Here is a 16,234-nt window from a genome sequence, read left to right as displayed (position 1 = left end):
TTGTAACATCCTAATTTTTAGATAAAAAAATTTTATGGAATTTAAGTTTTTTTTAAAAAAATGATGATAATAATAGAAATTTATATTATTTAAGGTTATTTGAAAATAATAATATGTTTAGGCATTTAATTATGAATTAAAAATTTAAGTTTAAAATTATATAAGATATATTTTATTAAGATATAATTTTAAGATTTAAAAAAAAATTAATGTGCGTGTGTGAGTTAAAGAAAAAAGAAAAAAAAGAAAGTAAAAAAAACGGGAGGAGGTTTAGTCCCACATCGGTTAGATGTGGGAATGAAAGGCACCTCCTCATGTATAAAAAGAGGAGGTGCATTATGGAGGAAGCATGAAGAAATTTTTGTTGCGATTTGTGAAAATTAAGGGCCCAAGATGTAATTTGTGAAAATTGCAAGTAATGGCCCAAAATTTTGAATAATTAAATTCAAACCTATAGTTTTTTTTAAAATAAGTTTGGGACCACAATCTCATTTTTATATTATTTTTCTCTCTTTCTCTCACGTTGCTCGACGTTTTCTCACAAGGGAGGATTATTTTCTTTTTCTTCAGGTATGTTCTAACTTTCCTGTTTAGATTAGCATTTAAAAATTTATTTAATTACAAAATTAATTTTATAGTTATTTTCTAAATAATATTAGCTTTCTAGTGATATGATTATTTTGTAGGATAGAGTAAATATTCTGCTTAGAATTTTTCTATAGGATAGTTAATCTGATGATATGATGGATTAAAAATATAGGTTAAAACTTTTAGGAATATAATAAATATTATAGAATATTTTCTTGAGGTTGAAACTCATGTTTAAGAATTTTTGAGTTAAAATCTAGACCTATATGGTTGAATTTATGTGGAATCTGAGATGTAGGGATGAACCTCTGATTATTAAATATTTATTTAAGTATGAATAGGTATTTTTGATATTATAGAAAAGTGATTTGAGGCTTCAGGATAATTCTAAAATTTTTAATTTATTTTTGGATAAATTTTTAGAATATAGAAGGATGAAATTGTAATACTAGAAGTGATTTGAGGATAAAAAAATAGTTTATTAGGGTACAAGAATTTTAGAAAAGAATTTGGGAAGTTAAATGAAGCATAAATTTTAAATTAGTGTTAATATGGATTATAGATCTAAGACTTTCTAACTCTTTAAATTAGAGTTATTTATTTTAATATAAAATTAATATATAGTATTGTGAAATAATTATGTAGATTATATTGATAAAGATAGTGGTGAAAAAGGAGTTGTGAAGGGGAACTTGTTATTCAAGACACAAGGTAACCATTATTAATGTGTTGTGATGGGTGTGTTTGTGAATGGTTATATGTTGTTTTATTGTTTGAAAAAATTATAAATTATTGAAAATAAATACTGTATATATTTGTTTGAAATTATTATCAAGTGGGTTAACAAAATTTATCTTTGTTTATCATGATGAGATATTATTGTTCGAATATATTTCTGTTTGGATATTTGAATGATGCATGACTTGTCAGGGTATTTTAATATATGGTGTTAACGAAAATTTCTGTTCGGTTAATTATTACCACGTGGTAAGCCCTCATTGGACCTAATGAGTGGCGTGTCGCTTGGTCCAACTCACCTTTGGCCGGGTGATTTGGCGTCCGAGCATGGTGAAAGGAGGATATAAGGTGCAGTCATGCAAATTAAATACTCGTTCAGTTTGTTTAAAAATATTATTTGGTTAAATGTTTTGTGTGCCCACTTAGCAATCACATGATTAGTTACAACCGCATACATCATTACATATTAATTTTTGGTTACTGGGACTTTTAAGTCTCATTCACCGTGGTTAATATTTTTACAGGAGCGAGTCCAGTCGAGAAAGCACCAGAGGTGTAACTATGGTGTATGAGATACCATCTTTTACGTTGCCTCTTATTTTAGATTATACAATGTATCTTGTGCCAACTTAGGACATATCTTCTTTGTGAAACATGTAAACTCTAATCTTTTTTATTAAAAGTATTTATATAACCAAGAGAATTATGTCTGTCCCTCTTGATTTATGATCTGATTTGAATATCATGCCATGAGGATTATGTCTGTCCCACATGGTTTTAATTACCTTTTTGGATATTTTAAGACTTGTGTTATGTCTTGGATGTATCATGGTAAGAAAATTTTCTACCATGATAATAGTTTTAATAATTTGCGAAAAATCGGTTTGTATTTTTGAGGGTGTTAAAACTTTCCTTGGCATAAAAATTCTTGTACCGTCATTCCTCACTTAATTTTTCATAAGGAACTCATTTTAAACTTATATTTGACAAATTCAACCTCTTTCCTCTTGAATCATCCTTGATAGCTATTATGGGTATTTAAGACCCTATAATAAGTTGGCTTCTTTCAAACTATTTTCATGCTTCATATTTACATGGCTCAAGGCTAGGTTTTAAATCATGTTTTTTTTTTATATTAGGTTTTAAATCATGTTTAATGAACTTACACTTGATTAAACTCATGGCTTTATATTGAAGAAAATTAGACAGTACCTCTTTTTAAATTCAAGCTTTTCAATTTTCACAAAGCTTGCTAAATTCTTGTTCTATCATGGCTAAACCTCTTTCAACATCACTTCCATGATCTTAATATCATCAATATTCTAAGTTCTCCTCATAACAAAAACAAGGCAGTAGCACAACTTCATAAAAACTTAATTAAATCACAAGATACTTAACTCAAAATAAAGCTTGTGCTTATCTCTTTATTTTGTTATAATTTTTTCTTGGATTCTCCAACTTTCACTCTTCTTGACTACACCAAACTCCTCCTCTCAAGAATCTAAAACTATAGGATTATTGCTCTTGAAGAGTAGAACAACTTTTATGAAGGAAGTTTTTGGTAGAAATGTGATTTTGACGGTGATTTTGCTTGATTTTTCTTTACTCTCTTTAAACCTCTTATACATCCTCCGTGGAAGTAGCTTAGAAATTCTCCGTCCCCTCTCTCCTTGGTCTGACCAAAAAAAGAGGAAGGCGAAATGGTTATTATAGGGTTTGAGTGGAAATATTAATGAAATTGTAATATTTTCTCAAATCCACCAATTACAATTTTCACTTGCTTCTTTTCCTTAATTCCAAAATATTGTTTACTAATATGTGGCTATATAAAACATGAATTTCCTTCTCCTAATTTGATCCAAAAGTGGCGCACCCTCTTTACAATTGGGCTCAAATTGGACTTTTAATAAATTAAACTCTAGATATAGAAAATTGATATATTATCTTAACCTAATACAATTTAAATTGTAAAGCAACTCTTTTGAGAAAATCCTAAACAATAAAATTGGTATAGTTTTTCCAAATATTTTCTCCTTTCATATTATAATTTTCTTAAATTTTTCCTAAATTTTGAGTAATTTTTTGTAATTATACTTTAAGACCCCAAACTTTCAAAAATTATATTTTGAACCCAGTTGAGCTTGACATTTTCGGGTCAATGTTTAGTGTTATTCATTTTTAACTCTGAGTATTTTCTCATAATTTCATCATATTATGTACATATAATTATCTTTCAACATTGATAATTACCATTTAGTTCAAAATATGCTATTACTTTTACTTGCTTTTATTCTCTTTCCTTTCTTAGCTTAATTAGTAATTGAGTTATTTAAGAAAAATTTAAGGATACTCTCTCAATAATAGTTAGTAAAATTTAAGAGGTCTTTATATTTTAAACTCATCGTAGACCATTGTCTTTCTAGAGAACTATTATATACTCTGTGACTCAATAACTTTTTACTGGGTTTATTGCAACCATGAGATCTAACAGTGATCTTACTGAATCTTTTTGAGATCTACTATAATTCTTAGGATCTAACCGCAATCCTTCTTGAAAATACTTAAGACATAAAGATAACGTTATCAAACAACTCTATCTCTGTTTAATATAGCAACTTTATTAATTATGCTTTAAGACTGATTTTAAATATTTATGTTACCCTGTTAGACTTTATTTATTTCCTTTTTAGCCTATCCTATACGCTTCTAAACTTTAGCTTCCCCATTTCTTAATTCCAAACATTTCTTTGAAATCTCTAAAAATATTACACTTTTTTCCAAGGAAACATTAAAATCACAAGTTAGTCCTTAAAAATTATTCTAACTTTCCAAGGCGCAAGACTCTTGATTACTTGAGGTTAATAGCTTATTGAATTCTTGTATATTCTTGAGTTGCTAGGCCCCAAAATTCAAGATGTTACCGACAACTCTAATGACCTTAACTACAGTAAGATAATTAAAAGTGGCTTATATAAAGGATAGGGGGAGTATCATAATATTGACTAGGATACTTACTTAATTTAAAATCATTATTTAATATATACATAATTTTTAGTCATTTTTACTTTTAGCTATAATTGTAATTTATAAACACTATCATGACAAAATATTTTATATAGTTTATTACATTACGGGATTTGTTTCTTCGTGGGAGGATGCATGGGCAAACATATTCTAAAAGAGATTAAGTTAATTATGTTTTAATTTACAGGGTTGAGAAGTTAAAAAAAAACTATTTATATTTATTGATATACATGAGGATAACATATTGCAAAATATAAATTGATGTTTAGATTTTAATTTATACAGGACAACCAATGACAGATTTAGAAATATTTTTTTGGAGAAAAAATTTTCTTATTCAATTAATTATGCGCGGAAGAACTTAGTAGAAAGTATATTTTTTAACCTACGTCCAAAATTTTCTCACATATTAATCAAAGGAAGAGAGCAAACATATCCAGAAATAACACATTTTTAAAATAAATTAAATAATTATTTATATCTTTAGTACGCAAGGGCAAAACAAAATTGAAGCGATCAGCCGATCACGTAGCTGATGAAGAAGCTAGTTAAGAATGAGGTGAATTAATTCATGTCACTCCATTTCAACTAAAATTTGTATATTTTCTATTCTCACTGTGACAATTTTTCTATGCATCACACTTCTTTCTTCCCCCAACTAAACATGAATGAAAATGATTAGTAATTTTATACCTTTTTTAAATATTTAGTGCTTTTATTATTTTAACTTTTTAAGGAAAAACAATTAAATTCTAAAAGATAAAATTGATGACAGCTAGCTCCTGGACAAAATCATCTAAAAAAATAACAACGGTTGCTTCCTTGAAAAAATCTTCTAAGAAAATAAGTTGTGTAAGCATCAACTGAAACAATTGTAAATGCAAGAGTTTTAATTATAAACAAAATATTTAAATTTTAAATGTAACTATTCCCTCTATTTAAAAATATAAGGCATTTTTTGAGAAGTTGGATATTTAAAAATGTAAAGCATTTTTAATCTTTCGAGATATAATTATTATATTTTTTTATAAATGCCCCTATTGATAATGACTTTATATTTATTATAAGGTGTTTAATAGAAATAAATATGAAAATATAGAGTTAGTTTAAAAATAAATAATTATTTTATTGAAAGATAATATTTGATTAAAAATACTTTATATTTTTAAATGAAGTGAGTATTGATTTATAATTGAGATTTAAATCTTGATTTACAGTATAACACACCAACTTTTTTGTTAGACCAAACTTTCAACCCCGTTGGTTGCTGTCCCAAGCTTTTAATATGGCAATTCGAGGCTCAAGATCTGTCCAGCTCTCAAAGGGCCATTTCTTGTGGAACCGACATCGAACAAAGAGCTTAAGAAGGGCATTTTTTATCGACATCGAACATAGATTTGTGCTTAGTAGGACGCTAAATGGCGTTCAAAATTAGGTCCATTTTTCAGGCACATAAAAAAAAAAAAAAAGGTCCAAACGGAGGTGCCTTTCACCTTGGTGCAGTGGTGTTGTTCAAGTAAGCCTTAGTCGTTGTGGATGTCACAAATAGAACTGATAATTCGAATTGAGTTTGATGAGTTAATCCAAACCAATTCAAAAAAAATTTAAAACTGAGCTTTAAAAAATTATAGTTTTTTTATGTTTAGGCAGGCTAGCCCGAAAAAATTTGGGCCAAGCCTAAATACTCAAATAAAAAAATTTATTTTTAAAAAACATATAAAATATAATAAATATTAATTAATTTTTTAATTTTAAGTCATTTTATGTTAAAATATCATATATTTGAGTTCTATACATCATTTAAATATCAAAAAAATATATTTTATATTTTTTATAAAATAAAATAATATATTAAAAATAATTTTTAAAATAAAATTCAGGTATTAGAATCATCTGAAAAAAAAATTTAAATCAAGTTTAACTATTTAAACTTTTTAAAAGATCAAACTTGGTCGGACTCTCATTTAAATTCCCAACTCTAGCTATAGACAGTGAAACACCGCCGGGGAACAAAAAGAGAAAAGAAAGAAAGAATATATAACCTCACGTCATATTGCGGGTAATCGTAAGTAATGTCATATCAATGTACTAAATTAACTGACATGTCGGGTAATATAAACTTGAGCGCGAATAAGTCACGTGAAAGGAAATACTTCTGGTAAACCAAAAAAAAAAAGAAAGGAAATACTTGCAAGTTGTGATATGCATAGGAAATAGTGGATATTTGACTTGCTCAGTGGTGCCTAAGTCAATTGGAATGGAACTGAGACCCATTATTCATGGAGCCAATTAGATCCTTTAGTCAAACTCTGCACAAAATGAATGAATAGTACCAGCTGATTTTGGCCAATTAATTCACCAAAGAGATCACGAGTCTAAATGCTCATGATTAGAGTTCGAGAGTGCCACCTCACGCACTGACGCACGGTATCCTCTCTCTCTCCCCCCAAAAAGCCAAGATAACGACTTCACAAACTTAAGTCCACCCCTCGTTTCCATCCCTTTACCATGCCTTGCACTCCATTGCCTTCTTTCGTTTCTCTCTTCGATCTCCTATGGCTTCTCAGCCTTCTTCTCCTCCCGTTCAAACTGATGCCTCGCTGCCGGAGCCAAGCCCTCTGTGGAGAATGGCCGCCGTCGCCTCTATTGCAGCTGGGATTCAATTCGAATGGTCTATTCAGCTCTCCTTGCTAACTCCCTATGTTCAGCTTCTCGGTATTCCACACACTTGGGCTGCTTTTATATGGCTCTGTGGTCCTATCTCCGGTATGTTGGTTCAACCGGTTGCTGGTTACCACAGTGACCGCTGTACTTCCCGGTTCGGCCGCCGCCGCCCGTTTATCGCGGTTGGTGTACTCGCTGTCGTCATCGCCGTTCTCTTGATCGGTTTTGCCGCTGATCTTGGCCACTGGTTCGGGGACTCACTGGATGAGAAAACGCGGCCACGATCTGTCGTTGTCTTCGTCGTCGGATTTTGGATCCTCGACGTGGCCAATAACATGATTCTAGGCCCGAGCCGAGCTCTATTGGCTGACCTCTCCTCCGGCGACCACCGGAAGACGCGGACGGCGAATTCGTTCTTCTCGTTCTTCATGGCCGTCGGAAATGTCCTCGGATACGCCACCGGGTCATCCAGTAAGCTCCACCATATGTTTCCGTCCACGAAAACCAAAGCCTGTGACGTGTACTGCGCGAACCTGAAGAGCTGCTTTTTCGTCTCCATCGCTCTTCTGCTCATTCTCTCAATCGTCGCTCTCACGTCCGCGAAGGAGCTCAGGGCACTTCCGTCACTTGGGAATGACGGAGATGATACGGTGCGTGAGGGATCAGGGAGCTCACGGTATTTCAAACAACCGTTGGGTGATTTTCGGGAGCTCAAGAGGCCGATGTGGATTTTACTCCTGGTGACGTGTCTTAACTGGATTGCTTGGTTCCCCTTTTTGTTTTTCGACACTGATTGGATGGCGAAGGATGTGTACGGGGGAAAGGTTGAGGAAGGTGAGGCGTACGATAAGGGCGTGCGCGCCGGTGCATTGGGTCTTATGCTCAACTCTCTGGTGCTGCTTGTGGCGTCGCTGGGCATGGAGGTGCTGGTGCGTGGGGTTGGAGGTCTGAAGAAGTTATGGGGAATAGTGAATTTCTTGCTCTCTGTGTGCCTGGCCTCGACGGTGTTGGTTACGAAGTTGGCCGAGCGCTCACGGCTGTTAGCCGGCGGCTCCCACGAACCTCCTCCACTGCCGGCCGGTGTCAAGGCCGCCGCCTTGGCGCTATTTGCTGTACTCGGAATTCCCCTGGCGGTGAGTTACTAATTTGTGCGACGTGATTTCTGTTTTTTATTTTATTTTAAGCGCCATGAGAATTTGAAAAAAAATCTTGTTTCAGTAAGCTGATTAAGAAAGTTTTATTTGTTCATTAATTTGAACTGATATTATAGTTGCGTGAATGTTTTCTTTGTTTTTTTTTTATAGCCTATGCTTTCTTATCAGTCTATATATATATATATATAACGCACTCTCTGTTGGACGTGATAATTGGATGGGAATCAAAATATAACTATTAGTTACTACTCTTTTCGTTTAAAAAAATAATATATTTTTAATTAAATCTTATCTTTAATAAAATAATTATTTATTTTTTAACTAACTCTATCCTTTTATATTTATCCTTATTAAATATCTTATAATAAATATAAAATTATTATTAATAAGGATACTTTAAAAAAAAATAATAATTATACCTCAAAATACTAAAAATACCTTATATTTTTAATATTTAACTTTTTAAAAAATATATTATATTTTTGAATGGAGGGAGTAACTTACAAAGAGTTACCTACTCCCTTTTCCCCTTCATACTGGGTATTTTCTATATTATTACCTTAATTCAAATCATAAGGTGTTTAGTTTAATACAAATACCAAATAATTTTTTTATTTTTACCCTACTTTTAATTGCGATCTCATAGCTGGACCAAAAAAAAAAATAGTGATCTCATAAATTGTGTAGCTTTTTTTTTATGTAATTATTAGAGGTAAAATTAAAATCTTATGAAGTTTTATGTAATAATTTTTTAAGACAAGTGAAAAATTGAAACATTTTAGAACTAGGATAAGGACCGGAAAGAATAGATCGTAGCTTAACAAAAATCAAATCAAGGAACAAAATGCCTACGAGGCATAAACATACAGAGCAAACAAGATTATTTGGTGCTTAAAGAAAACTTCCTGTGAATAAGAAGGATAAACAACCATTTGGAGATTGAAATCAACTCCTAAAAAACCAACAATCATAGTAAAACTAACCCAACCATCATTACAAATAAAATTCACCTGTAGGACAAAAAAAAGTAAAATTGAACAAGACAATTAAACTCTTTATATTAAATATGTTTGAGAGTAATTTAATTCACCAAAATAATTTAAGCCATTTAATTAGACACATCCTAAGTTTCATATATTATTGATTTATCTTTTATTTTCTAGTTATGGAAATTTGATTTCTTTATCTCTAATAAAGACCTTTCACTTAATTAAGATAGGCTATCATAGAATCTTCTAAACTCTGGTACTTGAAAGAAGCAACCCATTGCCATTAGACATGAAAGTTTATATAAATTGATAGAAAAACATAACTTTAGATCTCGATACTTTACTCACATTTTGTTATTGATCTCTACACTTTTTTCAGTATTTTACATTTAAATATTTTTATTTTTTATTATTTCTATACTTTATTCATGAAGGAACTTAAAATAATAAAAAAATAAAAATGGAGGAACCTAAAATACTGAAAAAAAATATAAGGACTAATAATAAAATGCGAGTAAAGTTTAAGGATTCAAAGTTATATTTTTTTTAAATGGATAGTATAATAGTTGAAAATCACTCTCCTCTACATTTACATCTGATAACGCTTGTGTGTGTGTGTGTGTGTGTGTGTTTGTTTTATATAAGCTAAAAAAGCCAGGTGATATGTATAGATGATGTGCAGGTTACCTACAGTGTTCCTTTCGCACTAGCATCCATATTCTCCAGCTCCTCCGGAGCAGGTCAAGGTAAATATTGAATAATTAAGTTTATTTTATCAACTTTGGTTAGCCTCAATTCATTCGCATAAGTAATATGCCCCCATCTCATCACATGCACGTATCTCGAAGCCAAAGTTGCATGAGAATTTCTGTGTGTCTGTGTGGGGGTGTTCTTTCCTTTGTTTTGTTTTGTTTTGTTTTGTTTTTTTCCAACAAAAATTGCGTATTTGTTCTTCATATTATGTCTGTAATGTTTAGGATTATCTTTGGGAGTTCTAAACCTTGCCATTGTCATACCACAGGTAATTAGTTTAGACATTTTGAAGTTTCTTTCATAATTTTGTAAAAAAATTTCAATTAACTCCTATAATTAATGATGTTATCTGGTTTTCTACGCCCAGTTGGTAGTGTCATTGACAGTCGGACCATGGGATGCATTGTTCGGCGGCGGAAACTTGCCGGGATTTGTGGTGGGCGCCGTCGCAGCTACGATGAGCGGCATATTATCGATTGTCTTTTTGCCGTCTCCGCCAGTGAAGTTGGCCAAGAGAGAGTCGATCACCAGAAAAAATAATTGAAAATTAATTACCTATTCCCTCGTCTTCTATGCACTATGCAAATTACTATGGCTGAAAAAGACGAGAAATGCATATTGCAGAGAAAGTAAATGCTTCTCACAAAATGGGTGTTGAGATTATTGGCTCAGATTATAATATGTTAAGAACATCGTTGCACATGCTTAAATAAAAAACCATTATTTTAAACAACTTGTAAAATATTTTTCTATTTGTTAACCTGAGTTATTCTCGTTTCTCCTACTTGAAATATACATTTCGTTTTATAAAATAGACATGAATTTTTTTTTTTTTGGGAGTTAAGAGATCATAAGAAAAGTTGTCACCGTCCTCTTGGCCCAATGACAACAAAAGACGTCTTCCAAAGACGATGTTTTAAAAAGAAATAATATAAAATTAAAAGATAATATTAATTTTTCATTAAAAAAATATAATTTTTTTATAATTAATTTTTGAAAAATTAGATATGGGTTTGACATTAGCAATTTATTTATAACTACGTCTCAAATTTGATACATCTATGTTTTATAGGGCTTGATTGTAAATAACTATTTTTTTGTAAAAGGCTCAAATGGCCCTGAACTCATCTCTTTTAATTTCAGTTTGTAAATAAATCTTTATAATTTACAGTTCAAATTTCCTACATTTACACTCAAAGGCTCAACTTTTTACAATAATATAAGTAATTTAATATTCACGAATCAAAATTTGCAAACTTACAAGTCAAACATTTTAAAAATATGAATAAATGTCTAAGAAATTAATGTTTTGATATTTACAAGTCAAAATAGTAGATTTACAGGTGAATTTATGCAACGATTTTTCAAATTGATTTACAATTCAGGTTTTTAAATTCATAAGACATCCTTTTAATTCTATAAGCTAAATTTCGAAATTTTGTAACCTAATAAGGTTAAAAAGAAATACATAGCCTGCTTGTAAATTAAATAGGACGATGATCTGAGAATTTTGTAAATCAATTTGTAAAATTTAAAAAACAAATACAAAAACTATGTAAATTTATTTGTAAATATATGAGGTTGATTTATAAATCTAAAAGATTGACTAATGAATATCAAAGTTTTAATTTTTTTGATAGATGTACTTGTAAATTTAAGAAATTTGACTAGTATATTTGCAAAATTTAAATTTTAAATATTAAAGTATTAATATTGTAAGAGGTTAACTAGTAAATGTAAGACATTTTAACTTTAAATCTTGAAGATGTACTTGTAAATTTGTGATGATGATTTCTTTATAAATATTAACTTACTAATATTCATAAAAAAATTTTAAATTAATTTTTTGATTGGTCAATCTTGGCTGATGATTAGTTAATAATCAACAATCACAGGCCCTCAGATAACACTAGTCTATGTTATCCAAAGGGATGTGAGTTCAAGGATATTTATGTCATTTTACATGAAAGATTAAGTTTTAAATACAACCAAGTTGGTTGTATTTAAAACTTCATGATATTTACTTTCAAATAAGTCCCTTAATTAGGACCTATTTGTAATTTTCCCAACATATAGGTATTATTGCACCACACTGTGGGCTACAACACGATTGGATTTATTTGGTTAGGCCTACTATTCAGTTGGGCTTCTTGAAAACGACGTAAAAATATAGTTTCCTTATACGAAATGGGCTATAATACTAATTGGGCTTATGCATATGCACTGGTGGGAAAAAAAAAACCCCATTGCATTCATAATTTAAATTATACTTGGAACTCAAATTATTTTGAGAAAGTAAGAAAAAAAATCCCTATCAAATACAGAAATGACAATGGGATCCTGTGAAGTGTCACAATTCTTATCAAATCCCTATAGATCTTTCTAATATTAATAATTTTTAGTGAAATAATTAAAATACTCTCAATTTAAAATAAAAAAGTAATAACTCTGATTCCAAAAAAAGTAAACATTAGTAAATATTTTAATTTAAGTAATGACTACTTTTTTGATAATAATTAAAATGGAACAATCATTACAACTTTTCCTGTATAAATTACAATTTTTGTGAATAAAAAATTTACACAGAAAAACTTGTAAGTGCTTGTATCATTCTAATCATTGTTAGGAAAAAGTAGTGATTATTTAATTAAAATAATCACAAATATTTATAATATTTAGACTTCAATGAATTAAAAATTTAATGATATAGTTTTTTTGGCCCAAAAATATAGTCTTATTATACAAAATATCATCTATTTATGATCGATGCCCATTCATTTTGGGCCATGATACTAATTAGGCCGAAACATTTGCACCGGGGGAGACATTTTTTTAAAAATTAATTTTTGACTCAGTTAATTTAAAGTACATTTGGGATTCAAATTATTTTGGGAAAATAAATCAAAAAAATCTCTTTAAAATATATAAATGAGAATCAGGTTTTGCAAAATGCTATAATTCTTCTTAAGTTCCAATGGATCACTCTAAAATTAATATTTTTCAGTGAAATGATAAAAATTCCTCCAATTTAAAATAAAAAAGTAACAACTCTGGTCCTAAAAAGATAGATATTAGTGACTATTTTAGTTTAAGTATTTATCAATATTTCTTTTTTATTTTAAAATGGAGTATTTTAGTCACTTCACTAAAAATTATTATTGTTAAAAAAGTATCTAAAGATTTGAAAAAAAATCATAACATTTTATGAAACTTTCATTTTCATTTGCATATTTCAAAAAGATTTTTCTATCATTTTACCAATAAGTTTTTGGCCCACTTGAAGTCGTTATTAAAAAAAAAAATCTCAGTCTCAATCTACGGTTCATTAGACCCCACTTGATGAATGAAACAGAGTTTGATCAATTTGGCTGAAAATGAAGAAAGCTGAAAGAAAAAAAATCTGATCACAGAGTGGATGGATTTTCATTTCAGAGAAAGAACACTTCAATTTGTAACCCAAGAGAAAAACATAGTATAATTTCTCCATAATTTATATTTACTATTTCACATATACACATCATAAACGGAAGAGTCCTCCTTCAAATCTCAACTCTCAATTCCTGTGAATCCAATATCAATAATCAACATAACCAAAAAAGAAAGCAAATTTCATTCACAACCCCAAATCCCAGTTTCCAAATAACTACAAAACTAAACTATATTACTCTTTTTCTGGGTTTTCCCAGAGAATTACTAACAGAAAACAGTTTTTTCAGAATCTTCGCAAGCACCACCATGCCAGGCCTTATTATTCCTATATTTATTATTACTGTAAATATTGTATGTATATGCTTTGAAATGGGAATAGAACATTAGGATGATTGTATTTCGACTGTTGTTTGAATGAAAGCCTCCCACTTATGTGTGTATTATTATTACTTTTTCATATGCTAACGTAACATTGAAATAAGAATAATTTGATTGTATTTGCTTGATGCATACATTCACATTTATCTTTTCCTTTTCATCTTCCTTCCCTTTTATTTCAATTTCCTTTACTTTAGACTCCTTCGTAAGAGACAATAAGTCTATTGAAAGTATAAAGTATCGCTCAATGACCACGAGTGATACTGAATCACCGTGAGTCTTCATAGTGATTTTTTTTAATAATAACTACAAAAAATTGTCTAATTCTTATGAGTCTTTTTCTCACTTTTTTTAAAAGATAAATAAATCCAATTCAAATTCTTTACGAGTGATATTAAATCATCATGAATATTTTAAACATTAATTAAGATACTATGAGTAATACTAAATTATTATAGTCATCAATTACGAATTTGAAATCCTCTTTTCTTTATTTTTCTAAATAAAAAATTATTTTTCTTGACATATTTTAAGTTATGCCATGAGTGATATTAAGTCACTGTAAATTTCTAAAAGCATCAATCAAGATACCGTAAATGATACTAAGTCATCGTAGGTATCAAATTTTGTATGAAAATTTTTTAACTAAATTATTTTATAGAAAATTTACTTTGAAAGTTCATTTAGTATTTGTCATAAATGATATTAAATCACCATTTGCACTTAGAGTGTCCACCAATGAACCATGTGTGATATTAAATCATCACAAATTTCAATACTAATTATTTTCTTTTACCCAAAGGTATTTCCTTGGAAAAAATTTTATTCAAAAAAATAAATATAATAAAATAACCCAAAGTATCAATCCTTTCATAAAAGAAAATAATTAAAAGATTTTAAAAAAACTTAAATAATAATATGTTGAACTATGTAAACTTTGATCCCATTATAGGGTACATAGGCTCTAGGTTTTGCTTCTAGGTCTAGTCCTCCAATGTAAATGTATAATTTGTTTTCATTTTTATTAATATTTCATATTTTTTGCATGTGATTATTAAAGGATAATTAAGACATTATTAAAAGGTCAATTAATTTTACGCAATTAACTTAAGGTGATTGTTCTTTTAAATGGGTGTTGTGGGCTATTTAACACTTTTTCTATAGGTAATCAACTCTTGAACCTTTTTTATAGAAATCTTTTTTGATTATATAATTTTTTAAGGCTTTCAAAAAATCTCGACAATAGCTCTCATTTTTTTCATTCATTGACCTTTCCACTTTTAGAAAGTCATAATCCTAATGCAACAATTACCAATACCATTCTTAGAAGGAAGGGGGGCTTTTCTTATTAGGTAAATTTAGATCATGGATTTGTGCTTAGTAAGATGCTATTTGGCCATGCAAATATTTTGAAAAGTTAGGTCTATTTTTCAAGCCTAAAGAAATTGGATCCAAATTGAAGTATCTCCTCCCCCCTTTTAAGGCTTGTTTGGAAAACAAGGGGAGGAGAAGGACTCCCGTCCCCTTGTATGGTAAAGTGGAGGAGGAAATTTTTTTTAAAATTTTGATTAATTAATTCAGTTTTTTGATTTTATATTGGACTACTTGAAATTGGGTCCATTTTTTTTAATATTAAAACAAACAAGACTACAAAATTGAGCTTTTTTTTTTCTATTCATTTTTTTTAATAAGAGTCTATTTTAATTACATACATATGACATAAAGTCTAAAGATTACAAAGACAAGGATGATTAAATAAATAATTACAAAATAAACAGTCATGGATGATCAAATAATGGTGCCATAATTCAGTCAAAGCTATGGTACGATAATCCAATCATAGCCATGATGCCAAAATCATAAAGTATTTAAAGTTTAAATAGTCATAGTGCCACAATTCATAAAAACTAACAAATCTTTAAAATATTAAAATTAAACCATTATAAGAATCAAATACTTCTAGTAAACAAAAGGAAATGAAGGGGAATACCTGCAAGCAGTGCTGGAGCCACTATTGCTTAAGGGTGTGCAAATGTACCACTCACTTTGAAAAAAAATTATAAGTGTGGTATGTAAATTTCAAAATTTACGCCCATTAATTTTGATATTTTGTATCATTTAATAAATTAAATAAAAAAATATTTGATCTCAAAATCTTATTAAATATATAATATTTTAATGATCAAGATAAAATAAGTAAGAACATATTTACATAAAAGATCATATAAAATGATGATAAATCTACTTATATTATTATAATTTTAATCTACTTATATAAAATAATTATTATTTTTAATGATTAAATTACTATTTTTTTAAAAAAATTATTAATTTTCAAATTAAATTATCTTGCAAGGTCGTGATACAAGATTGGATATTTCATTTGTTCAGCAGTACCAAAATAAATTGGAATGGAATCGAAACCCATTTATTCAGAGTAAATATATATGATCCTTTGCTCAAGCTCAGAACAAAATGAATGAACAGACGTACACAATTGATTTTGGCCAATTAATC

At 29.5% G+C, this 16,234-nt stretch overlaps 1 protein-coding gene across 2 annotated transcripts; it reads left to right on the top strand.

Annotated features, from left to right (window-relative positions):
• Positions 1 to 6,878: 6,878 nt before the first annotated feature.
• On the top strand, positions 6,879 to 10,687 carry LOC129289514 (sucrose transport protein-like). 2 transcript variants are annotated; one of them, XM_054926292.1, is made up of 4 exons: positions 6,879 to 8,147; positions 9,840 to 9,903; positions 10,135 to 10,178; positions 10,278 to 10,687. In XM_054926292.1, the coding sequence occupies exons 1-4, from the start codon at positions 6,906 to 6,908 to the stop codon at positions 10,452 to 10,454; spliced, it is 1,527 nt and encodes a 508-aa protein (XP_054782267.1). In that variant the 5' UTR covers positions 6,879 to 6,905; the 3' UTR covers positions 10,455 to 10,687. The 2 variants fall into 2 exon arrangements, with proteins under 2 accessions (XP_054782267.1, XP_054782275.1); XM_054926300.1 differs by lacking the exon at positions 10,135 to 10,178.
• Positions 10,688 to 16,234: the final 5,547 nt, after the last annotated feature.

Source organism: Prosopis cineraria, unplaced genomic scaffold, assembly GCF_029017545.1.
Source record: "Prosopis cineraria cultivar Desert tree isolate PC_DT_omini unplaced genomic scaffold, ASM2901754v1 PC1, whole genome shotgun sequence".
NCBI classification, from domain to species: Eukaryota; Viridiplantae; Streptophyta; class Magnoliopsida; order Fabales; family Fabaceae; genus Prosopis; species Prosopis cineraria.
Note: the sequence above shows the minus strand (reverse complement) of the source record. Positions and strands in the feature narration are given on the sequence as shown.